Source organism: Ovis canadensis, chromosome 10, assembly GCF_042477335.2.
Source record: "Ovis canadensis isolate MfBH-ARS-UI-01 breed Bighorn chromosome 10, ARS-UI_OviCan_v2, whole genome shotgun sequence".
Classification (NCBI taxonomy): domain Eukaryota; kingdom Metazoa; phylum Chordata; class Mammalia; order Artiodactyla; family Bovidae; genus Ovis; species Ovis canadensis.
The window spans coordinates 30,473,725-30,500,635 of record NC_091254.1 but is presented as its reverse complement, the minus strand read 5'-3'; the positions used below and the strand labels follow the sequence as shown (position 1 = coordinate 30,500,635).

At 39.4% G+C, this 26,911-nt stretch overlaps 1 protein-coding gene across 5 annotated transcripts in view; it reads left to right on the top strand.

Annotated features, from left to right (window-relative positions):
• Positions 1–26,911, top strand: part of ZC3H13 (zinc finger CCCH-type containing 13) — a 98,586-nt gene that overhangs the window by 48,745 nt on the left and 22,930 nt on the right. For all 5 annotated transcript variants that reach the window (XM_069601290.1, XM_069601288.1, XM_069601289.1 and 2 more), the window contains exons 9-10: positions 12,473–12,783; positions 15,294–15,758. In XM_069601290.1, the coding sequence (XP_069457391.1) occupies positions 12,473–12,783; positions 15,294–15,758 (776 nt within the window). The remainder of the gene's footprint in view (positions 1–12,472; positions 12,784–15,293; positions 15,759–26,911) is intronic.

Sequence of the window (26,911 nt, the reverse complement as noted above, 5' to 3'; positions counted from 1 at the left end):
TTAACACCCTTCTTTCAGTTCCTTTGGACATAGACTCAGAAATGGGATTGCCAGATCATATGGTAGTTTCATTTCATTTTTAATTTTTGGAGAAACTTTCATACTGTTTTCCATACCAGCTGCACCACTTTACAGTCCTGTTAAGAGGGTTACAAGAATTTGAGTTTCTCCACATCCTCATCAACACTTGTTGTTTTCTGTGTTTTGGATAGCAGTCACCTGGACTGGTGTGAGATGATACTGTGACTTTGATTTGTATTTTGCTAATGATTGGTGATATGGAGCATCTTTTCATTGCTTTCCTGCCACTTGTATTTCATCTTTGGAGTGATGTCTATTTAAAGTCCTTTATGCATTTTTAAATTGAGTTAATTTGATTCTTCTTGTTGAATTATAGAAATCCATTATTCTGGATGTTAACTCCCTATCAAGTACATGATTTACAGGTATTTTCTCCCTTTTCATATGTGGCCTATTCATTCTTTTGATGGTGTATTTTGATGCGCAGAAGTTGTTAAAGTATGATGTGTCCTATTTGTTGATTTTGGTTTTGTTGCCTGTGCTTTTGGTATCAGAACTAAACAAAGAACTGGAGTTTCAGCTTTAGCATCATTCCTTGTACTTTGGCCACCTCATGTGAAGAGTTGACTCATTGGAAAAGACTCTGGTGCTGGGAGGGATTGGGGGCAGAAGGAGAAGGGGACGACAGAGGATGAGATGGCTGGATGACATCACTGACTCGATGGACATGAGTCTGAGTGAACTCCGGGAGTTGGTGATGGACAGGGAGGCCTGGCGTGCTGCAATTCATGGGGTCTCAAAGAGTCGGACACGACTGAGCGACTGAACTGAACTGAACCGAACTTGCAAAGAAATCCCACGACTGAACTCCTTCAGAATGGACTGGTTGGATCTCCTTGCAGTCCAAGGGACTCTCACGAGTCTTCTCCAACACCACAGTTCAAAAGCATCAATTCTTCGGTGCTCAGCTTTCTTCACAGTCCAACTCTCACATCCATACATGACCACAGGAAAAACCATAACCTTGACTAGACGGACCTTAGTTGGCAAAGTAATGTCTCTGCTTTTGAATATGCTATCTAGGTTGGTCATAACTTTTCTTCCAAGGAGTAAGCGTCTGTTAATTTCATGGCTGCAATCACCATCTGCAGTGATTTTGGAGCCCCCAAAAATAAAGTCTGACACTGTTTCCACTGTTTCCCCATCTATTTCCCATGATGTGATGGGACCAGAAGCCATGATCTTCGTTTTCTGAATGTTGAGCTTTAGGCCAACTTTTTCACTCTCCTCTTTCACTTTCATCTCCTCTTCGCTTTCTGCCATAAGGGTGGTGTCATCTGCATATCTGAGGTTATTGATATTTCTCCCGGCAGTCTTGATACCAGCTTGTGTTTCTTCCAGTCCAGCATTTCTCATGATGTACTCTGCATATAAGTTAAATAAGCAGGGTGACAATATACAGCCTTGAGGTACTCCTTTTCCTATTTGGAACCAGTCTGTTGTTCCATGTCCAGTTCTAACTGTTGCTTCCTGACCTGCATACAGATTTCTCAAGAGGCAGGTCAGGTGGTCTGGGATTCCCATCTCTTTCAGAATTTTCCACAGTTTATTATGATCCACATAGTCAAAGGCTGTGGCATAGTCAGTAAAGCAGAAATAGATGTTTTTCTGGAACTCTCTAGCTTTTTCGATGATCCAGCGGATATTGGCAATTTGAACTCTGGTTCCTCTGCCATTTCTAAAATCAGCTTGAACATCAGGAAGTTCACGGTTCACATATTGCTGAAGCCTGGCTTGGAGAATTTTGAGCATCACTTTACTAGCATGTGAGATGAGTGTAATTGTGCAGTAGTTTGAGCATTCTCTGGCATTACTTTTCTTTGGGATTGAATGAAAACTGACCTTTTCCAGTCCTGTGGCCACTGCTGAGTTTTCCAAATTTGCTGGTATATTGAGTGCAGGACTTTCACAGCATCACCTCTTAGGATTTGAAATAGCTCAACTGGAATTCCATCACCTCCACTAGCTTTGTTCGTAGCGATGCTTCCTAAGGCCCACTTGACTTCACATTCCAGGATGTCTGGCTCTAGGTGAGTGATCACACCATCATGATTATCTGGGTCGTGAAGATCTTTTTTGTACAGTTCTTGTGTGTATTCTTGCCACCTCTTCTTAATATCTTCTGCTTCTGTTAGGTCCATACCATTTCTGTCCTTTATCGAGCCCATCTTTGCATGAAATGTTCCCTTGGTATCTCTGATTTTCTTGAAGTAATCTCTAGTCTTTCCCATTCTGTTCTTTTCCTCTATTTCTTTGCATTGATCGCTGAAGAAGGCTTTCTTACCTTTTCTTGCTATTCTCTGGAACTCTGCATTCAGATGCTTATATCTTTCCTTTTCTCCTTTGCTTTTTGCCTCTCTTCTTTTCACAGCTATTTGTAAGACCTCCCCAGACAGCCATTTTGCTTTTTTCTTTTTCGTGGGGATGGTCTTGATTCCTGTCTCCAGTACAGTGTCACGAACCTCATTTCATAGTTCATCAGGCACTCTATCTATCAGATCTAGGCTCTTAAATCTATTTCTCAGTTCCACTGTATAATCATAATGGATTTGATTTAGGTCATACATGAATGGTCTAGCGGTTTTCCCTACTTTCTTCAATTTAAGTCTGAATTTGGTAATAAGGACTTCATGGTCTGAGCCACAGTCAGCTCCTGGTCTTGTTTTTGTTGACTGTATAGAGCTTCTCCGTCTTTGGCTGCAGAGAATATAATCAATCTGATTTCGGTGTAGACCGTCTGGTGATGTCCATGTGTAGAGTCTTATCTTGTGTTGTTGGAAGAGGGTGTTTGCTATGACCAGTGCATTTTCTTGTCAAAACTCTATTAGTCTTTGCCCTGCTTCATTCTGCATTCCAAGACCAAATTTGCCTGTTATTCCAGGTGTTTCTTGACTTCCTACTTTTACATTCCAGTCCCCTATAATGGAAAGGACATCTTTTTTGGGTGTTAGTTCTAAAAGATCTTGTAGGTCTTCATAGAACCTTTCAACTTCAGCTTCTTCAGCGTTACTGGTTGGGGCATAGACTTGGATTTCTGTGATATTGAATGGTTTGCCTTGGAGATGAACAGAGATCATTCGGTTGTTTTTAGGATTGATTTTAAAACAGTATTTTTAGGTGCGTTATAATTTAGGCTAGGGATAAATATAGCTGAACAGAATTATATGCTACATTCATAATTGTTTAGTCACTAAGTTGCAGCTGACTCTTGTAATTCCATGGACTGTAGCCTGCCAGGCTCTTGTGTCCATGGGATTTTCAGCCACAAACACTGGAGTGAGTTGCCATTTCCTTCTTCAGGGGATCTTCCCGACCCAGAGTTTGGACCTGTGTCTTCTGTGTCTCCTGCATTGGCAGGCAAATTTTTTACAACTGCACCACTTGAAAGCCCCTATTGGTGGTAGCCTTGTGTTAAAATGAAATTATTTTATAAATATCAAAATAATTGTGTTGGGGGGGTGAAATCTTTTGTATTTAGTCCAGTTGATCAAGGCTTGGGCTCTCTTTTAGGCGTGATATTGAGAAAATTTGTTGAACCAAAAGAGAAGCTTGTATTTTGCCTCCAAAATCTAGAGTGGTATTTATGTTCTGAAAAATTGTGCTCTCAACCCTTTGTCTATCATGTTTAGAGAGTAAGAAGAAAATTGTTTTTCAGGGAGGTTTTCAGTAGCAGTAAGTAGTTGCAAAATTTAGCCCTATTTAATGATTTGTCCAATCATAAAATAGCATATAGAGGCCCAAAATTCAATCCAGAAGATATGTGGACTGTGTTGTATGTAGTGAGATTAATGAAATAACAGATAACCAGCCACACTATCGAAATCTATTGCTGGCTGTGGTTCAATGCTGTCTGCTGGTATTTTTTTTTTTTTTTTTTTTTTGCTGACAGTTAAATGACCTGTCATTGGATAGAACTTCCGAGATAGTGGCAGGGATTTCAAGAATCTCCCTAATTTGACATACAGTTTGTTGGCCTGAGCTGAAAACATTGTGAGTCTGAGTAGTTGGTCTAGAGACTTGAAAACCATGCTTTACCTCTTTCTCCCCCAAGCCTGGATTGCTTGCTGTTGCTTGGCAGGGGCTGATCCTCAATCTTCACCAGCCCATCCTATTTCAGGAGAAAGGGATAACTTTAACTTGATGTTCCAAGTAGAAGATAGGAGCCAATTGTCCTAAATTTGTGTTATGCTGGTGTGCTTTGTTTCTGGGCTTTATTGAATTTTAACTACCAGCTCTTTTACTCTTCAGTTCAGTTCAGTTTAGTCACTCAGTTGTGTCTGACTTTCCAACCCCATGAACCGCAGCACGCCAGGCCTCCCTGTACATCACCAACTCCCGGAGGCTACCGAAACTCATGTCCATTGAGTCGGTGATGCAATCCAACCATCTCATCCTCTGTCGTCCTCTTCTCCGCCTCCCCTCAGTCTTTCCCAGTATCAGGGTCTTTTCAGGTGGCCAAAGTATTGGAGTTTCAGCTTCAACATCAGTCCTTCCAATGAACACTCAGGACTGATCTCCTTTAGGATGGACTGGGTGGATTTCCTTGCAGTAGGAAAGGAAGTTCCAAGTTCCTTCCAGGAGCTTGGAAACAGTCTCTTCATGTGCCAGGGATGCTGGATATTGGTTTCTTCTGACTTTTGATCACAGTGATGGGTACAGTTTTTAGTTCACTCTAGTCATGTAAGTGTCTTGAACCAGATTCTGAAAAATCACTTTATTTAAATGGCACATAATTCTGGGCTTGAATATGGCTGAAGGATGTGCTGATAATAAGTCTTAACATTCTTCTTTATTCTTTAATTGAGGTTTTTGGAATAATTCATTTCTACATAAATACAAAAATGAAATTGAACCACAGTTATTAGTACTTGGACAGAGGAGCCTGGCAGATTATAGTCCATGGGGTTGCAAAGAGTCAGATGCAACTGAGCGACTAGGTACATACTCTACAAAAATATTGAATCACTATGTTGTACACCTGAAACTTATTAATAAAGAAGACTTCTCTGTTCATGGAATTTTCCAGGCAAGAATAGTGGAGTGGGTTGCCATTTCCTTCTCCAGGGGATTTTCCCAAGTCAGGGATCAAACCGAGGCCTCCCACTTTGCAGGCAGATTCCTTACCATCTGAGCCACCAGGGAAGCCCCTGTTTATATAGAGTCCATTTAGAGCTATTATAAAATATTGGCTATATTCCCTGTGCTGTACAATAAATTCTTGTAGCTTATTTTATACCTAGTAGTGACTTAACTTTTTAAAATAAGTTTCTTATGTAAACAATAAAGCCTAAATATTTCTATGTGAAATGTGTACCATTTTGTGTTCTATTTTACCACTGAAAGGAGAGTTGATTTTGATAGTGTCCATAGTTCATTTAGTGTTTTTTAAGTGTGTTTTTTGCATGATGATTTTAAAGGTTGAATTATGAATTTTGGCTATGATAGCTTACAGTGACCACTGTTAGATGTGTGATCTCCGAAGAAGATTTAGCTTTGGGATCAGGGACCAGGCTTGATCACTCAAGAGCTTTTGTGTAGCAGAGTTTTGTTAAAGTGAAAAAGGGACAGAGAAAGCTTCTGACACAGACATCAGAGGGGGATAGACAATGCCGCCTGCTAGTCTTAGCAAAGGGAGCTATATACTTTTGTAATTGGTTATTACAGTAAGTCAAAAGAATGTCTCAAGGTTGTAAAGGCCCACTCCCATAATATACATTTTAAAATAATGGGATTAGAACTAACAATAAAAAGATTTTATAAGACCCACTCCCACAATATACATTTTAAGATGACAGGATTAGTCAGAAGGTTCTTAAGAAGGAGAATCATGTCCTCAAGCAAGTACGTTCAGTTCAGTTCAGTTCAGTTCAGTCACTCAGTCTTGTCTGACTCTGGGATTCCACGGACAGTAGCACGCCAGGCTTCCCTGTCCATTACCAGTTCCCGAGCTTGCTCAAACTCCTGTCTATAGAATCGGTGATGCATTGTTGTTATATAATCCTTAGTACAGAGTTTAAGCTGAGTTGTTTTGTTGTGTAATCATCAGCTCTGGGCTTAATGAAAAAAACATGTGTCCTTTTCTCCTCCTCCTCAGGGACCCTGGACTTCTTATCAACTTACCTAAGAATTGACTCTCAGTTACATTATATAAGCACATTTTCGTATTTGAGAAATAGAAACCATTTATTGAGAAAAATGGGTGTTACAATTTTTACGGAAGTCTGGAGTAAACATATCAGTTTGTAGGTGGAATTACTTGCATCTCAAATGAAAGGAACTTTCATTTTAAATTGCATAAATTTTCACATCTTTTCTTCAAGTATACCCTGAATATTCTCATTCCATGTTGTGTCGTAATTATAGCAGCATTAAAAAGCTTTTGAATGGCATCAACTCAAGCTAAAGATTAGCTTTCCTTGTGTTTTATAAATCGCAGTGCACTTGCTGACCGTCTACAGTTTTCTGTTTTAAGATACCGAGGCTTCTATTTGTGCAGTCAGCTTTCCTTTGTTCTTTATTTCAGTGTCAAATGTCACCTCTTTTTTCCCTTCTGATAGGAAATCATTCAGTTTAGAGTGTACTCAGTTCAGTTTGATTCAGTCGCTCAATCATGTTCAACTCTTTGAGACCCCATGGAATGCAGCACGCCAGGCCTCCCTGTCCATCACCAACTTGCTTGCTCAAACTCATGTCCATCCAGTACATGATGCCATCCAGCCATTTCATCATCCGTCATCCCCTTCTCCTCCTGCCTTCAGTCTTTCCCAGCATCAGTGTCTTTTCCAGTGAGTCAGTTCTTCACATCAGATGGCCAAAGTATTGGAGTTTCAGCTTCAGCATTAATCCTTCCAATGATTATTTGGGACTGATTTCTTTTAGGATGAACTGGTTGTATCTCCAAGCAGTGCAAGGGACTTTTAAGAGTTTTCTCCAACACCACAATTCAAAAGCATCAATTCTTTGGTGCTCAGCTTTCTTTATAGTCCAACTCTCACATCCATACGTGACTACTGGAAAAACTGTACCTTTGACTAGATGGACCTTTGTTGACAGAGTAATGTCTCTGCTTTTTAGTATGCTGTCTAGGTTGGTCGTAGCTTTTCTTCCAGGGAGCAAGCGTCTTTTAATTTCATGGCTGCAGTCACCATTTGCAGTGATTTTGGAGCCCAAGAAAATAAAGTCTGACACTGTTTCCATTGTTTCCCCATCTATTTGCCATGAAGTGATGGGACCAGGTCCCATGCTCTTAGTTTTCTGAATGTTGAGTTTTAAGTCAACTTTTTCACTCTCCTCTTTCACTTTCATCAAGAGGCTCTTTAGTTCTTCTTCACTTTCTGCCATAAGGGTGGTTTCTTCTGCATATCTGAGGTTGTTGATATTTCTTCCTGCAGTCTTGATTCCAGCTTGTACTTCATCCAGCCCCACATTTCTCATGATGTACTCTGCTTATAAGTTAAATAAGCAGGGTGACAATATACAGCCTTGACGTACTCCTTTTCCTATTTGGAACCAGTCTGTTGTTCCATGTCCAGTTCTAATTGTTGCTTCCTGACCTGCATATAGGTTTCTCAAGAGACAGGTCAGGTGGTCTGGGATTCCCATCTCTTTCAGAATTTTCCACAGTTTATTATGATCCACATAGTCAAAGGCTTTGGCATAGTCAATAAAGCAGAAATAGATGTTTTTCTGGAACTCTCTTGCTTTTTCCATGATCCAGTGGATGTTGGCCATTTGATCTCTGGTTCCTCTGCCTTTTCTAAAACCAGCTTGAACATCAGGAAGTTCACGGTTCACATATTGCTGAAGCCTGGCTTGGAGAATTTTGAGCATTACTTTACTAGCCTGTGAGATGAGTGTAATTGTGCAGTAGTTTGAGCATTCTTTGGCATTGCCTTTCTTTGGGATTGGAATGAAAACTGACCTTTTCCAGTCCTGTGGCCACTGCTGAGTTTTCCAAATTTGCTGACATACTGAATGCAGCACTTTCACATCATCATATTTTAGGATTTGAAATAGCTCAACTGGAATTCTATCACCTCCACTAGCTTTGTTCGTAGCGATACTTCCTAAGGCCCACTTGACTTCACGTTCCGGGATGTCTGGCTCTGAGTGAGTGATCACGCCATCATTGGTTATCTGGGTCTTGAAGATCTTTTTTTCGTATAGTTTTTCTGAGTATTCTTGCCACCTCTTTATATCTTCTGCTTCTGTTATGTCCATACCATTTCTGTCCTTTATCGAGCCCATCTTTGCATGAAATGTTCCCTTGGTATCTCTACTTTTCTTGAAGGGATCTCTAGTCTTTCCCATTTTATTTTCCTCTATTTCTTTGCATTGATCGCTGAGGGAGACTTTGTTATCTCTCTTTGCTTTCTTTGGAGCTCTGCATTCAAATGGGTATGGCTTTCCTTTCCTCCTTTGCCTTTAGCTTCTCTTCATTTCTCAGCTATTTGTAAGGCCTCTTCAGACAACCGTTTTGCCTTTTTGCATTTCTTTTTCTTGGGGATAGTCTTGATCACTGCCTCCTGTACAATGGCATGAACCTCCATCCATAGTTCTTCAGGCACTAGAGTATACTAGTTACTGTGAAATGTATTTTACTACATCCCTGCAATATTCTAGAAGCCTAATTGCTAACAGTTTTGGTCAGATTTCAAGACAGTTTTCTAACCTAGAGTCACCTCTTTTATATATGCAGAGTGAACATAGGTGTGGGAGCAATTAGGCTTATATCCATAATTTGACTCATCTGGTTTTGGTAATAGATCTTCTCTCTCTTTTCACTATTTTTCAGTCTTCAGACTTAAAAAAAAAAAGTAACAGAAGAAAATGTAAAAATGCTGTGATTTTTACATATCATAGACTGGGTAACTTAAACAACAGGCATTTATTTCCCGCAGACCTGGTTTCTGGGTAGTCCAAAGTCAAGGTGCTAGCAGATTTGGTGCCTGGTAAAGGCCTTCTTCCTGGTTTGTAGATGGCTGTCTTCTCACTGTGTCCTCACTTACAGGGGAGAGAGAACTCTGTAGTCTCTTTGTCCTCTTATGTGGACACTATCTCCTTATGGGAGCCTCACCCTCAGGACTTCATTTAAACTTAATTATTCCCAAAGGCCCTGCCTCCAAATAGCGTCACATTGGAGATTAAGGCCTCAAACATATAAATTTGAAGTAGAAGGGGGAGGGGACACAAACATTCATTTGATAATAGATGATTTAATCAACAAACTCCCCTCTCTCTGCCCGAAAGGATAAGTAAAAAGATATGGTTAAAATGCTGAAGATATAACTTGACAACACATTGGGGTTCTGTCCTTAATATGATAGCTTGATTATCTAAGCTTGAACTGAAGTTTTTCTTCCATTTTTGTGTGGATCACAACAAATTGGAAAATTCCTAAAAAGATGGGAATATCAGACCACCTTACCTGCCTCCTGAGAAACCTGGATGTGGGTCAAGAAGCAGCAGTTAGAACTGGACATGGAACAGCTGATTGGTTCAAAATTGGGAAAGAAATATGACAAAGCTGTATACTGTCACCCTGCTTATTTAATTTATATGCAGAGTACATCATGTGAAATGCTGGGCTAGATGAATCACAAGCTGGACGCAAGATCGCTGGGAAAAATATCAATAAGCTCAGATTTACAGATTTACAGATGCACTCTAATGGCAGAAAGTGAAGAGGAACTAAAGAGTCTCTTGATGAGAGTGAAAGAGGAGAGTAGAAAAGCTGGAGTGAAACTCAACATTCCAAAAACTAAGATCATGGCATCCATTCCCATTACTTCATGATAGTTAGAAGGGAAAAAAGTGTAAGCAGTGACAGATTTTCTTGAGTTCCGAAATCACTGTTAATGGAGACTGCAACCATCACATTAAAAGATGCTTGCTCCTTTGAAGGAATGCTATGACCAGCCTAGACAGTGTATTAAAATAGACATCACTTTGCCAACAGAGGTCTGTGTTGTCAAAGCTATGGTTTTTCAGATAGTCACGTTCGGAAGTGAAAGTTGGACCATAAACAATGCTGAGTGTGGAAGAATTGTTGCTTTTGAATTGTGGTGCTGGAGCAGACTGTTTAGAGTCCCTTGGACTGCATGGAGATCAAACCTAAAGGAAATTCACTCTGAATATTCATTGGAAGGACTGATGTTGAAGCTGAAGCTCCAATACTTTGGCCGCCTGATGTGAAGAGCTGACTCACTGGAAAAGACCTTGATGGTGGAAAAGATAGAAGGCAAAAGAGAAAGAAGCAAGAGAGGATGAGATGGTTAGACAGCATTACCAGCTCAGTGAACATTAATTTGAATAAATTCAGGAAGAGAATGGAGGACCAAGGAGCCGGGCATGCTGTAGTTCATTGGGTCACAAAGAGACGTGACCTAACACCTGAACAACAGCAGCAGTAGACACCAAATTTGTATAGAGATGTGATTAGACTGTAATGTGATTTTTAAAAGACAGTATTGTGAACTGTTTAAGTTTTGTGAACAAGTCACCAAAAGGAGTTGCAGACATTCCTGAAACAATTTTGAGTTTATCTCAGAAATAAACTCAAAGCTAGCCAAAATGTTAGTTCAGTAGAGAGCCACATTGTTTATTTTTTCAATTTAGGTGTTTCCAAATTGATCAGAACCTAACGAAATTGAATTTGGAAAGCACCAAACAGTAGTCAAATTAGAATGAAAATTTCTCAGTCCTGCAATAATTTTTCTGCTTAGTATATGAGTAGCCTTTGGTCATAAGTGGTTTTCCAGATTTGGCTCAGACCCATTGAGCATTTCTGCTCATATCTGTTAGTAAATATATTCCAGTTTAGAGTCAGTTTAACTCTGGTGGTTTATGTCTTATTTTTTGTATATGATGAAAGCATAACAGTTTTTATTAAAAGTATGAAAGTTTTGTAATCATAAATAGCTAGAATGTTTAGATAAGTGTGGTATTCTAGTTAGCTGATATTTAATGATTTTTATTGTTTTACTGTCAACTATTATCCAAAAAGTGTTTCTGTTTGTTCAACTCGTTATTTTACAAAATCCTTTCCAACGTATTAGACCACTTAACCTGGCTCAGCAACATGTATTTCATAGATTTAAACCTTTTATTGATAAAAGTTCTACTAAGGCATCATTTATAAACAACATAGTTTAGGGCAAGGATTCCCCAGAAGGCTTGATTTTACCTCCCTGGAGACATTTGGAGCTATATGAAGTAATTTTTACTGGTATGAATTGGGGTGGGAGTTAGGTGGTACTGGCTTCTCATGGGTAGAGGCCAGGCATCCTCTCAACATCCTCCAATGTACAGAACAGCCCCCAGCACAAAGAAGTACTGCATACAAAATGCCAGTAGTTGCAAGATTGAGAAATCTTGGTTTAATAACTTTGTCAGCATTGCAGAAGTTAAAAAATACTCCTCATAGGTACTGAAGGTAATTCCATAATACGTTGACAGGAACTCATAATTTTTTTTAACAACCATGTAACCTTGAAATGATTGCTTTGAGAAATATGTATCTCAGTATGTGATGTCTGGAATGCTGTTTTTTTAAATGTTCGTCCTGTTTCTTTTCAGTTAACTTGCAAGTGCATGTATTCTAGCTCTCCGTCACACTTAGCTTTTGCATATTCATTGTAGACAGAGCCCAGGACCTAACAGATCATAGGAGTGATTCAGATACGCTTCATGTGTTTTTAAGTTGCTTCTCTCGCAGCAGTCAAGCAAGATGATTTGAAGGGAGTAGAGGAAGCCTTAGTTAAACCAAAGCTTATGAACTAAATCTCAGTTTGTACTGCCCGAGAGTGAAAGGTAGGTTATTTAAGATAAAGACAGTATAGGCAGTATGTCCTTTCCTTAACCCTAGTGTTCTTTCCCCATCCTGCATGTCAGCCCAGGCAGTCAAACTTTACGTTTGGTATAGCTGGTGATAGCTTTTCACTTCTCCCACAACCCTGAATTATCAGCATTCTCACAGCCAGTAATATCTGTCTAGATCTCACTAGTATGTTTTCTCTTTAATTCTTTGTGGATTCCATCCTCTAAGTACCCATTCACACTGTCAGAGATCATCTCTGGTTAAGAGTGAATTCCATACTTTATGTGATAATAAGAACTGTTTGTGATCAGGGAGAATGTTACCTGGAAAAAGGAAGGGTGTCTTGGAGCCAGAGCTCAGGAGGTCAGTATGTGTCTCATCTAGAATTGTTGCTTCAAACTGACTTAAAAATCAACCTGTTAATGATTTTAAATCATTTTGAATTAAAATTATTATTCACACTTTTAGCTTTAACTTTTATATTCAGGGTTTTGTTGTTGTTTTAAAATACTTTCGTTTGGTGGGAAGTGAAGGCTCTTGAACCCAGTTTTTTATTGTTTTTTCTCTTTACAGGTCCACTTCCCCAGCAGGACAACATCATTCTCCAATATCTTCTAGACATCACTCATCTTCCTCACAGTCAGGATCGTCGATTCAAAGACATTCTCCTTCTCCTCGCCGAAAAAGAACTCCTTCACCATCTTATCAGAGGACAATAACTCCACCTTTACGCCGCTCTGCTTCTCCCTATCCTTCACATTCTCTGGCTTCTCCTCAGAGAAAGCAAAGCCCTCCAAGACATCGCTCTCCAGTGAGAGAGAAGGGGAGGCATGAGCATGAGCGAGCTTCACAGTCTCACGATCGGCGTCATGAAAGGAGGGAAGGTAAATACTCGGCAGTGTTGTGGGTTTTTTAGAGTTCTTTTATGTAAGTGGATATTTTCTTTATTAAAAAATCGGCCGTTCAGATTTATTGTTAGAATAAGGGATAGAAGAGAATTGTGTTATACTACATTTTCTGTAACACATGAATCAGAGCTCTTTAGGGCAGTAGGAGGTGCTTAAGGACATGGAAATGTAAGCTACTAGATATATGTAATTGGGCATTTATATGTATATTAAGTTGTTGCTTTCTTTTGATACATTGTTTTGCTTGAGTATTCTCAAGTTCTAGAAATTTGGAGCTATATGATTCTTAAGAGTATCAGTCTAATTGCGTAGTTAATTCTTTAAAAACAACAGAAGAGGTTAAAAGAGAAGCAACAAACTAGGGAGCAGAGTTGGAACATATCAGAGAAGACTTAACAAAGAGGTGTGGGCTGGGGGAATGTTCAGAAGGTCCGTGGGAACGAAGTGATCAGTTTTCCAGGTCTAACTCAACAAAGAAGTAAACGAGACAGTTTTTAGATTCCTGAGCATTACATTAACTTTGAATTTGCTATTCTGTCTTCAAGCTGAGATTGAAGTAGTACAGTTGAAGCAGTACAATTGAATCACTCTCATCTCTTTCTTAATTCTTGTCTAAGCTTCTTGTTTATTTAACTTAGCAAGCCTTTTTCCTAAATTCGTCTAAGTTAGTTTTTTTAACATAAAAATACTCAGGAAATACATGCTTACTTGCAACAGCATTTCTATTTAATGTGCACTTTTAAAGTCTCTGTATCACATAGCAGTCTCCTATGAAACATGTTGAACTTATTCTCCTCCAGTCAATAGTGCAAGAAATAATTATTTTTTTCTAGAAATGATGGATGCATAGATAGGACTAGACAGAGCATATATTTTAGAGAATTATTCATTGTATACATGATTTTGGAACCATATCAGCATAGCAGTATATATAAAACATTGGTAAGTGGGGGAAATGCTCTTACACCTATCAACAACTAGGGTTGACTGGGAATATGGTATATTTTTAGTGACTACTTATTGAATGAAAACTCTCTATTATTTCAAAATACTATTTATTAAACACAGTAACCCTAATGAAAGGGAAATTTAGTATGTAGTTGATTCTTATAAGAATGCTTTTTTTTGTGGTAAGGGAGTTTTATGTTCTATGAATCCTTTTAATAATAAACCATACACTTTTTGATTCTTTGTAAGGAGGGTGTTTCTTTAATCTTCTGAAAGTCATTTTTTGAAATAATAATTTTAGTGAAAGAATGGGGAGGTAGGTAAAGAGCAAGTACTGTAACTGGGTGTCTTTGTAAAGACAGCTGGGGGCATCATAAAAGAAGAACCTAGTGCTAAGTGATCAAATTTCTAGGCACACTTGGTATTGGAGGAGGACTTGAAGTCATAAATGTAGTCAAAAAAAAATTGAGACATTGTCAGATTCTTGCTTAGTGCTTCTATCCTTAGATGGCATTTATGGACATAGGCAGAGGAGATAAGTTATTGATGAGGATCTTGTGGATACTAGATGGGGAAAGTCTATGGACCTAGCCATAGGTCCTAGGCTACTATAAAATTGCTAAAATAGCATCAGATCTTGTGGTTGTTCCAGAGTATAAGAGTAATTTATGAAGGAATCTGATAAAAAAAAGTATAGGGGTTGTTCTTTGAGGATCTCTTGTTAATTCTTTCAGTTCATTTCAGATTTATGGTGTAATCAATTTATGTTTCTCTAGACCTCTCTAAAGAATAGTTTCTAATCTTTGCAAATTTCCATGATGTATGGGGCTGACTAAACCACTTACGCTCTTGACCTCTGTTCCTTCATGTATACAGTGACGAGTTTGAATTAAATAACTATTGAGATTCATTCCAGCTTTTTTAAAACTGAAGTTGTTTTTTAAAGTTTTCCCATGAAACGTTAGAAAGCGCTTTAAGTAGAAAAAGCTTTAGAGATGGGAGTATGAGTCCATTAAATAGCTTAAAAAAAAAAAAGGAAAGAGAGAGAGAGAAAGGGTGAATAGCAGTGTCTCTTTGCCAGCCAGCTTACTAACTATAGGTTACTCTCAAGTGCTTAAGTACATTGGAGGTCATGTGTGAACTAGTCTGGCCTAATACTTAGTAGAGATGAGTTAAAGTCAGTTGTACCTTTGAATCTAAAAGTGATTTCTAAAAGTAAGCCATCATTGATAGGATTGATAGGAGATCAGCTTACTTGTTTCAGATCTTGTGTATGGGTATGTTGATACCAGAATATCATATTCAAAGTTTGTTCAATCAAGACAAATAATCCAGGTGTTAATAAAATTACGTTTGGAATTTTAGCTTACAGATAGGTTTAATTTTCTTATTTGCCCATGTTTTCTCCTTTTAATTTTTGTAAAAAACGTGAATTACCATTGTAATAAAAATTTTAAAGCTCTGTATTGAATACACTGTCTAGTTTCCTACAATTTTGTGAAAAGAATTACAGTGTATTTCCAAAATTATGTTTACAGAGACTAGAGGTAAAAGGGACAGAGAAAAGGACACAAGAGAAGAACGAGAGTATGAACAGGATCAGAGCTCTTCTCGAGACCACCGGGATGACCGAGAACCTCGAGATGGGCGGGATCGGAGAGATACCAGAGATGCGAGAGACCGAAGGGAACTAAGAGACACTAGAGATGTTCGGGACTCCAGGGAGATGAGAGATTATAGCAGAGATAACAAAGAGAGCCGCGACCCCAGGGATTCTCGGTCTGCTCGTGATGCCCACGACTACAGGGACCGTGAAAGTCGAGATGCTCATCGAAAGGAGGACACGTATCAGGAAGAATCCCGAAGTTATGGCAGAAACCATCTGAGAGAAGAAAGTTCTCGCACTGAAATAAGGAATGACTCCAGAAATGAGTCTCGAAGTGAGATTAGGAATGACCGGATGGGCAGAAGTAGAGCAAGAGCTCCAGAGATGCCTGAAAAGGGTAAGGTTTTTGACTTGTCAGTGAACTGTATCTTGTGTGTTCATATAGAAATTATGAAATCTAAGATTTATTTCTGACATTCATTATCACTTTGTCAAAGTAATTTTCAATTAATTGAATTTCTCATCTTCTCTATAAATTCTGAGTAGGAATTATTAGCTAAAGTAGCAGAAGATAAATGGGGCCTGACTTAGGGACCCTCCCCCGACCCACTCCGACCCCCCACACCCCCCGATTGAGTTATGTGCAGTCGTGGCTACCATCTTGGTTAGTGTGGAACACTAAGAAAATTGCTATCAGGCCAAAAAAAAAAAAAAGAAGTAATTTCTAATAAATAGGTAAATATAAAATGATCATTAAAATGGGATTTGAAACAATAGACTTTCAAAGTTGGTGGTGTCAGAAATGACTTACTCGTGTTCTTCAGTACTTGTGCTTGTTTCAAAGCCACCTTAAACCATCGCATGTCAGGATCTTGAGTCACTTTTTCTTATCTTCCTCTAAAAAGGATTTGGCATCACCATTATCATCAGTAACCACCTACCTAAGTGAATTTGACTGTCTCCACACTGCCTGGACTGGATCAACTTTGACATCTCTCTTCCTCCACCCACTTTGCTCCCCTCCCCAAAACACTGCTGCAGAATTCTGACCATTCTTACTCTTTCTGTAGGCCTGTTGGTTTATTATAGTTCCACAGTAAGATGAAGGCCAGTCACCTTCTCTTTCATAGTTGTCTTGGCTTTTCTTAGCCCTTTGCTTTTTCATATTTTTTTTAATATATAAATGAATTTATTTTAATTGGAGGCTAATTACTTTACAATGTTGTATTGGTTTTGCCATACATTGACATGAATCCACCACGGGTGTACATGTGTTCCCCATCCTGAACCCCCTTCCCACCTCCCTACCCATCCCATTACTCTGGGTCATCCCAGTGCACCAGCCCTGAGCACCCTGTTTCATGCATCGAACCTGGACTGGTGATCTATTTCACATATGATAATTATATGTTTCAATGCCATTCTCCCAAAATCTTCCCACCCTCACCCTCTCCCACAGAGTCCAAAAGACTGTTCCATACATCTGTGTCTCTTTTGCTGTCTCGCATACAGGGTTATCATTACCATCTTTCTAAATTCCATATATATGCGTTAGTATACTGTATTGGTGTTTTCCTTTCTGGCGTACTTCAGTCTGTATAATAGGCTCCAGTTTTATCCACCTCATTAGAATGGATTCAAATGTATTCTTTTTAATGGCTGAGTAATACTCCATTATGTATATGTACCACAGCTTCCTTATCCATTCATCTGCTGATGGACATCTAGGTTGCTTCCATGTCCTGGCTATTATTAACAGTGCTGTGATGAACATTGGGGTACACGTGTCTCTTTCAATTCTGGTTTCCTTGGTGTGTATGCCCAGCAGTGGGATTGGCTGGGTCATGTCTATTTCCAGTTTTCTAAGGAATCTCCGCACTGTTCTCCATAGCGGCTGTACTAGTTTGCATTCCCACCAGCAGTATAAGAGGGTTCCCTTTTCTCCACATCCTTTCCAGCATTTATTGTTTGTAGACTTTTGTATAGCAGCCATTCTGACTGACATGAAATGGTACCTCATTGTGGTTTTGATTTTCATTTCTCTGATAATGAGTGATGTTGAGCATCTTTTCATGTGTTTGTTAGCCATCTGTATGTCTTCTTTGGAGAAATGTCTATTTAGTTCTTTGGCCCATTCTTTGATTGGGTCATTTATTTTTCTGGAATTGAGCTGCAGGAGTTGCTTGTATATTTTTGAGATTCTTTGCCAGTTGCTTCATTTGCTATTATTTTCTCCCATTCTGAAGGCTGTCTTTTAAAAATGAATTTTTTTTAAGCTTCATGAAAAAACTGTTGGATTTTTACTTCAAATACATTAAATTTATTGATTAATAACTTTTTCTTTTAAGGTCTTGTGGATGTTTTATTCCTGGGTAACTTCTATTTTTGTTGCCATTGTAAATGGTATTTTTTAAAAATTCTCTTTTTTTTTTAAACGTATTTTATTTGGCTTTATAAAATGTAAAAATTTGTTATGCATTGATACATATGTACCAAAAAACTCACACTGAATGGTAATTATAGGGTATTAGCTAGAAGCAATAGAGTATTATAAATTCTGTTTAAACAATAGACTTTCATTTATGTCAAAATTATCCTAACCCAAACTCTAGTGAAATAAAAACAAGAGAATAGTTTATAGGTGGAATTTTAGCACCACAGTATATATTTTCACTAGCGGCAACCTCAACATTTTCTTTTCTTAAAGAACTCTATTTAAAATCACATATGTATCAGCACATGGATACCAAGCAGATGCTTCTGGGTTTCTGTTCTGGAGGCCCCACAGGGTAGATCTGCTTTTATTTTGCTTTTATTTAGAAATTTACAAAAAGTTAATAACTGATTGATACCAAATCAGTGACAAGTTTGAAGTCCTTAACAACATTTTGCCTTAGAATTTACAAATGATAAATAAGACATTATGGTAATTTTCTGTGACCCGGGTCATGAGTCTTATGGTTTAGCCCCAGCCAGTATACCAGTAATGAATCAAATCTCCCACTTGACTTTTAAACTACTTTGTGTGTGTGTGTATGTGTGTGTGTTAGTCTCTCAGTTGTGTCTGATTGTGTGTGACCTCATGGACTGTAGCCCACCAGACTCTTCTGTCCCTGGAATTCTCCATGCAAGAATACTGGGTCAGGTTGCCATTCCTTCTCCAGGGGATCTTCCCAACCCAGGGATTGAACACGCATCTTCCACATTGCAGGTAGATTCTTTACTATCTGAGCCTCAAGGGAAGCCCCAAATAAGGCATTGCTGCTGCTGCTGCTATGTCACTTCAGTTGTGTCCAGCTCTGTGTGACCCCATAGACGGCAGCCCACCAGGCTCCTCCATCCCTGGGATTCTCCAGGCAAGAACACTGGAGTAGGTTGCCATTTCCTTCTCCAATGCATGAAAATGAAAAGTGAAAGGGAAGTAGCTCAGTCGTGTCCGACTCTTCGCAACCCCATGGACCGCAGCCTACCAGGCTCCTCTGTCCATGGGATTTTCCAGGCAAGAGTACTGGAGTGGGGTGCCCTCATTACTCAGGGCATTATAGAGTATACAGAAGGAGAAATAAACCAAGATTTCATTAATTCTCAAATTCCGTATGTTCTTTCCATTGGATATAGCGTTGGCTTCAGAAGAGGAAGATACAGGGCAGGAGAAACTCAAACACTTAGACGCCTCTTGTCTTTCTCTTCCATAGGGATGTAGTTATTTTGGTCAAAAGTGAAAGTGAAGTCGCTCAGTCGTGTCCAACTTTTTGCGACCGCATGGACTGTAGCCTACCATGCTCATCCATGGGATTTTCCAGGCAAGAGTACTGGAGTGGGTTGCCATTTCCTTCTCCAAAAGATTCTCTTTTTAATAATGCTTTCACATGGTGCAGAATTTCAGAGCTGTGAAAAGATATATAGTGAAAGCCCCCCCTCTATTCCTGACCTGATCCTAGCCAGTTTTGTATGTATCCAGCTGATTTATTACCAAATTCAGACTTAAATTGAAGAAAGTAGGGAAAACCGCTAGACCATTCAGGTATGACCTAAATCAGATCCCTTATGATTATACAGTGGAAGTGAGAAATAGATTTAAGGGCCTAGATCTGATAGATAGAGTGCCTGATGAACTATGGACTGAGGTTCGTGACACTGTAAGGGAGACAGGGATCAAGACCATCCTCATGGAAAAGAAATGCAAAAAAGCAAAATGGCAGTCTGGGGAGGTCTTGCAAATAGCTGTGAAAAGACGAGAGGCAAAACACAAAGGAGAAAAAGAAAGATACAAGCATCTGAATGCAGAGTTCCAAAGAATAGCAAGAAGAGATAAGAAAGCCTTCTTCAGCGATCAGTGCAAAGAAATAGAGGAAAACAACAGAATGGGAAAGACTAGAGATCTCTTCAAGAAAATTAGAGATACCAAGGGAACATTTCATGCAAAGATGGGCTTGATAAAAGACAGAAATGGTATGGACATAACAGAAGCAGAAGATATTAAGAAGAGGTGGCAAGAATACACACAAGAACTGTACAAAAAAGATCTTCATGACCCAGATAATCACGATGGTGTGATCACTCATCTAGAGCCAGACATCCTGGAATGTGAAGTCAAGTGGGCCTTAGGAAGCATCGCTACGAAGAAAGCTAGTGGAGGTGATAGCATTCCAGTTGAGCTATTTCAAATCCTGAAAGATGATGCTGTGAAAGTGCTGCACTCAATATGCCAAGCAAATATGGAAAACTCAGCAGTGGCCACAGGACTGGAAAAGGTCAGTTTTCATTCCAATCCCAAAGAAAGGCAATGCCAAAGAATGCTCAAACTACTGCACAGTTGCACTCATCTCACATGCTAGTAAAGTAATGCTCAAAATTCTCCAAGCCAGGCTTCAGCAATATGTGAACCGTGAACTTCCTGATGTTCAAGCTGGTTTTAGAAAAGGCAGAGGAACCAGAGATCAAATGGCCAGCATCCGCTGGATCATGGAAAAAGCAAGAGAGTTCAGAAAAACATCTATTTCTGCTTTATTGACTATGCCAAAGCCTTTGACTGTGTGGTCACAATAAACTGTGGGAAATTCTGAAAGAGATGGGAATCCCAGACCACCTGACCTGCCTCTTGAGAAATCTGTATGCAGGTCAGGAAGCAACAGTTAGAACTGGACATGGAACAACAGACTGACTTCAAATGGGAAAAGGAGTACCTCAAGGCTGTATATTGTCACCCTGCTTATTTAACTTCTATGCAGAGTACATCATGAGAAACGCTGGACTGGAAGAAACACAAGCTGGAATCAAGATTGCCAGGAGAAATATCAATAACCTCAGATATGCAGATGACACCACCCTTATGGCAGAAAGTGAAGAGGAACTAAAAAGCCTCTTGATGAAAGTGAAAGAGGAGAGTAAAAAAGTTGGCTTAAAGCTCAACATTCAGAAAACTAAGATCATGGCATCTGCTCCCATCACTTCATAGGAAATAGATGGGGAAACAGTAGAAACAATGTCAGACTTTGTTTTTTGGGGCTCCAGAATCACTGCAGATGATGACTGCAGCCATGAAATCAAAAGACGCTTACTCCTTGGAAGGTAAGTTATGACCAACCTAGATAGCATATTCAAAAGCAGAGACATTACTTTGCCGACTAAGGTCCGTCTAGTCAAGGCTATGGTTTTTCCTGTGGTCATGTATGGATGTGAGAGTTGGACTGTGAAGAAGGCTGAGTGCTGAAGAATTGATGCTTTTGAACTGTGGTGTTGGAGAAGACTCTTGAGAGTCCCTTGGACTGCAAGGAGATCCAACCAGTCCATTCTGAAGGAGATCAACCCTGGGATTTCTTTGGAAGGAATGATGCTAAAGCTGAAACTCCAGTACTTTGGCCACCTCATGCGAAGAGTTGACTCATTGGAAAAGACTGTTGCTGGGAGGGATTGGGGGCATGAGGAGAAGGGGACGACAAAGGATGAGATGGCTGGATGGCATCACTAACTCAATGGACGTGAGTCTGAGTGAACTCAGGGAGTTGGTGATGGACAGGGAGGCCTGGCGTGCTGTGATTCATGGGGTTGCAAAGAGTCGGACACGACTGAGCGACTGAACTGAACTGAAGAACATGCTATACAAGCAAATATGTATGTTTATTCACCTTCTCTTCTGGTTTTACAAAGATAATTTTTAAAAATATTATATTAAAAAAAAACCTATATATTCTGTACTTGCTGTTTTCCCTTTAACATATCTTGGAGATAGTTACATATCAGTCAGCTTGGTAAACAGCCACATCCTCCTTTTGGTGCATAGTGTATATCATAGGGTATGCCGTAAATTATTAAATCCTTTATGTTTGAGCTTCCCAGGAGGCGTTAGTGGTAAAGAACTTGCCTCCAGTTTAGGAGACTTGAGAGACACGGGTTCGATCCTGGGTTGAGAAGATCCCCTGGAGAAGGGCACGGCAAACCACTCCAGTATTCCTGTCTGTAGAGTCTCATGGACAGAGGAGCCAGGCAGGCTATGGTCCTTAGTTGGACATCACTGAAGTGACTTTTTTTTTTGGTTTTTAATAGTGCTTAAGTGAATGCATACAGGCACACCAAATGATATATTTTAAAACATTTTCTGATGCTTATTGCTGGTGTATGGAATGTTAATTAAATTTTTTATATTCATCTTACAATATGATGTTGCTGTATTTTCTTGGTAGATATAATTAGATTCTCTTATACATATTTTACATCTGGGAATAAACATATTTGGCTCTTCTTTCTGAGTAATATTTATTCGTTGTCAGTAAACTGCTGAGCAGCTGTTTCAATGCATTTTTGACTACAGTGGACTTCTTTGCTTTGTTTCGGATTTTAAGGAATTATTGCTGACATTTTACTGTTAAGCATGGTGTTTGTAGATTTTTGTTGTCTGTTTAGTTGCCAAGTTGTGTCCAACTCTTTGCAATTCTGTGGACTATAGCCCACCAGGCTCCTCTGTTAGTGGGGTTTCCTTTTCCCAGGTAAGGATACTGAAGTGGATTGCCATTTCCTTATCCAGGGAATCCTCCCAACCTGGAAATTGAGCCCTAGTCTTCTCCCTTGGCAGGGGAGTTCTTTTCCACTTGCAGATGCTTTTTATTGTGTTAAGGGTGCGTGTGTGTGTGCCAGGTCGCTTCAGTCATGTCCGACTCTTTGCAGTCTCAGGGGCTATAGCCAGCCAGACTCCTCTGTCCGTGGAATTCTCCAGGCAAGAATACTGGAGTGGGTTGCTATGCCCTCTTCCAGGGGATCTTCCCGACCCAAGGATAGAATCTGTGTCTCCTGCATTATCAGGAGTTTCTTATAGCTAAGCTACCAGCAAAGGGTATCTCCTATTTTCCTAACTTAGCTGGTAGCTTCTGTCATGCCTGTTTTTTTGAGAAGATCATATAGTCATCTCTTTTACCTTGTTACTTATGTTAATTTTTTTTTTAAATTTACAACTATTCTTCTAAATAGGTTTTCCTGGTGGCTCAGATGATAAAGAAACCACCTGCAATGCAGGAGACCTGAGTTCGATCCCTGGGTCGGGAAGATCCCCTGGAGTAGGAAGTAGGATCCAGTATTCTTGCCTGGAAAATCCCATGGATAGAGGAACCTGGTGGACTGCAGTCCATGGGATTGCAAAGAGTTGGACACAATTGAGCAACTAACACTTTCACTTTCAGAACTATTCTTGCATTTCTAAAATAAATTTACATTTCATTTCTTTTAAAAGTTCCAAAATAGGTTTGTTAAAATTTAATTTTGACATAAAATCTTTTTTTATAATTGAGGTTGCCATATAATTAGTGTATGAGTGTAAATATTTAACAACTTACTCTTCAGGAAGAAAGCCCTGGCTTGTAGCTGATGCTTGTTTCTATAGTATAAATTACTCCTACCATAGCAGATTATGAGCTGCTAACAACGCCACTCAGTGTGAAGATGAGAAGAGAACCACACTGGTTGCTCTTTGGAACCAGCATACCATTGCATAGGTTTTAATTTTTAATATTGTCTTTGTTTGGTTTGGAGATCAAAATGTGTTGGAAAGTGTTGCTTCTGTTTTTTCTCTTTTCTAAAAGAGAACAGTTTATGTATAAATGAGCATTTATTTGTTCTTTGACAGTCTGATTATATTTATCTGTTCTAAACACTTTCTGAAGTTTGGTATGGTTTTTTATTTGACTCATGAGTTGTGTATAAATAGGATTTTAAGTTTCCAATCATGCTTTTAAAATAAATCCCCTCAGTTCAGTTCAGTTGCTCAGTCATGTCCGACTCTTTGTGACCCCATAAATTGCAGCACGCCAGGCCTCCCTGTCCATCACCAACTCTCGGAGTTCACCCAGACTCTTGTCCATTGAGTCGGTGATGCCATCCAGCCATCTCGTTCTCTGTCATCCCCTTCTCCTCCTGCCCCCAATCCCTCCCAGCATCAGAGTCTTTTCCAATGAGTCAACTCTTCATATGAGGTGGCCAAAGTACTGGAGTTTCAGCTTTAGCATCATTCCTTCCAAAGAACACCCAGGGCTGATCTCCTTTAGAATGGACTGGTTGGATCTCCTTGTAGTCCAAGGGACTCTCAAGAGTCTTCTCCAACACCACAGTTCAAAAGCATCAATTCTTTGGCACTCAGCTTTCTTCACAGTCCAACTCTCACATCCATACATGACCACTGGAAAAACCATAGCCTTGACTAGATGGACCTCTTTTGGCAAAGTAATGTCTCTGCTTTTGAATATGCTATCTAGGTTGATCATAACTTTCCTTCCAAGGAGTAAGCGTCTGTTAATTTCATGGCTGCAATCACCATCTGCAGTGATTTTGGAGCCCAACAAAATAAAGTCTGACACTGTTTGCACTGTTTCCCCATCTATTTCCCATGAAGTGATGGGACCAGATGCCAGTCTTCTTTTTCTGAATGTTGAGCTTTAAGCCAACGTTTTCACTCTCCTCTTTCACTTTCATCAAGAGGCTTTTTAGTTCCTCTTCATTTTCTGCCATAAGGGTGGTATCATCTGCATATGTGAGGTTATTGATATTTCTCCTGGCAATCGATTCCAGCTTGTGGTTCTTCCAGCCCAGCGTTTCTCATGATGTACTCTGCATAGAAGTTAAATAAGCAGGGTGACAATATACAGCCTTGACATACTCCTTTTCCTATTTGGAACCAGTCTGTTGTTCCATGTCCAGTTCTAATTGTTGCTTCCTGACCTGCATACAGATTTCTCAAGAGGCAGCTCAGGTGGTCTGGTATTGCCATCTCTTTCAGAATTTTCCACAGTTTATTGTGACCCACACAGTCCCCTACCCTCAATTTTAATTGTTATTGGAAGAGACTGTTTGAACTCAGGTTTTTGGCTTTTTTTTTTGTTAGGACTGATTTTGTGGCTCATCAGTCAGTTTTCATGTATTCTGCATGTGCTTTTAATGGTTGCAAAGTATGTAAAGTATATCTCTGAGGTCAGGTTTGTTAATCATGCTTTCAAATCTACATTTAATTTTCTTTCTAGTCTGCTTTTTCTATCTTAACAGATGTGAGCTGAATCTTCCATTATTATTTTGAATTTGTTGATTTTTGTTTGATTTGATCAAGTTTTGCTTTGAATATTTTGAGGCTTTGCTCATAGGTACATATAAGGCAAATTATTCCTTTTATTGTTACAGAATGATCCTCTTCATCCTGAATGTTATCTTTTTGTCTGAAAACGATTATCTGACTCACAGATTTCTTTTGGTTAGCATCTGTATGATGTAGCTTATTCTATCCTTTCAATCTTTATTATCTTAGCATATAATTAGATATATGTTTGAGCCCCTCGTGGCTCAGACAGTGAAGAGTCTGCCTGCAGTGTGGGAGACCTGGGTTTGATCCCTATGTTGGGAAGATCCTCTGGAAAAGGAAATGTCAACCCACTCCAGTATTTTTGCCTGGAGAATCTCAGGGATATGAGGTCGCAAAGAGTCAGACACAACTGAGTAACTTTACTTTCACTTTCAGACATTTGTTCAGTCTTCCCATTGTGTTCTCCTTGATTCTTAACTTTCAAGTTTTCCATCTCTGTTTCTCTCTTTCATTTTTCTGAGTTGTATCCTCAGACATGACTTTTTTTTTTTAACCAATTTTCTCTTAGCATCTGTTTACCTTTTCATTCCTTGATGTTATATGTAGCTCATTTGTAGTCTTTTTAAAATTTCTTTCTCTAGTCTTTAATTATTAAAATAGTCTTTATATATATTTTGATTATTAAAACATCCCAATTAAAGTATTTAGAATTATACTATAATTCTTTCAGTGTTCAAAGCCTGTTACCTGTAAGATGTGTGTGTAGCTCTATGCAGTTTTTGTAAATCACTTTACTGAGGTATGATTGACATACAGAAATCTATACACAGTTAGTATATACAACTTAATAAGCTTGGAGATAAGTGTATACCCTTGAAAGCACCACCACAATCTGTGCCGTTAACATGTGAAATTTCCTCTCACTCTATTGTTATTTGTATGTGTGTGTGATGAGAATGCTATTGATGTAAGATCTGTCCTCTTACCAGATTTTTGAGTTTCCGAGAACGTAGACACCATGCTGTACAGTAGATCTCTGTGACTTATTCATCTTGTAGTACTGAAATTTTGTACCTCTTGACTAGTCCTCCATGTTCCCCCTCTCACCAGCCCCTTGGTAAAACCATTCTATCTACTCTCTGATTCAATGAGTGTGACTATTTTAGTTTCCACATATAATTGTGGTATCATGTAGCATTTGTCCTTCTGTGTCTGACGTATCTCACTTAGCAAAATGTCTTCCATGTTGTTGCAAATGGCAGGACTGTGTTCTTTTTAAAGGGTGAATAATCCTTCATAGGGCTTCCCAGGTGACTCAGGGGTAAAGAATCCACCTGCCAATGCAGAAAACGCAGTTTCCATCCCTGGGTCGGGAAGATCAGTTGGAGAAGGAAATGGCAACCTACTCCATGTTCTTGCATGGGAAATCCCATGGACAGAGGAGCCTGGCAGGCTCTATTCCATGGAGTTGCAAAAGAGTCAGACACCACTTCGTGACTAAAAACAACAAAGACAAATCCATTATATATATATATATATCTGTTGTTGTTCAGTTGCTGAGTCATATTTGACTCTTTGTGACCCCATGAACTGCAGCATGCCAGGTTTCATCGTCTGTTGGAGCTTGCTCAAACTCATGTCTATTGAGTCAGTGATGCCATCCAACCATCTCATCCTCTGTTGTCCCCTTCTCCTCCTGCCTTCAGTCTTTCCCAGCATCAAGGTCTTTTCCAATGAGTTGGCTCTTCACATCAGGTGGCCAGAGTATTCTATGTATATATGACATTTTCCCTGCATTCATCTATCATTGGGCATTTAGGTCGTGTCTGTCTTGGCTGTTGTAAATAATGTTGCAGTGAACCTGGGAATACAGATATGGGAGTACAGATCTCTCTTTCAGATCCTAATTTCAGTTTCTCTGGCTCTGTACCCAGAATTGGAACTGCTGGATCAGGTAGTAGTTCTGTAGTTTTTTTATGAACTTCTATACTATT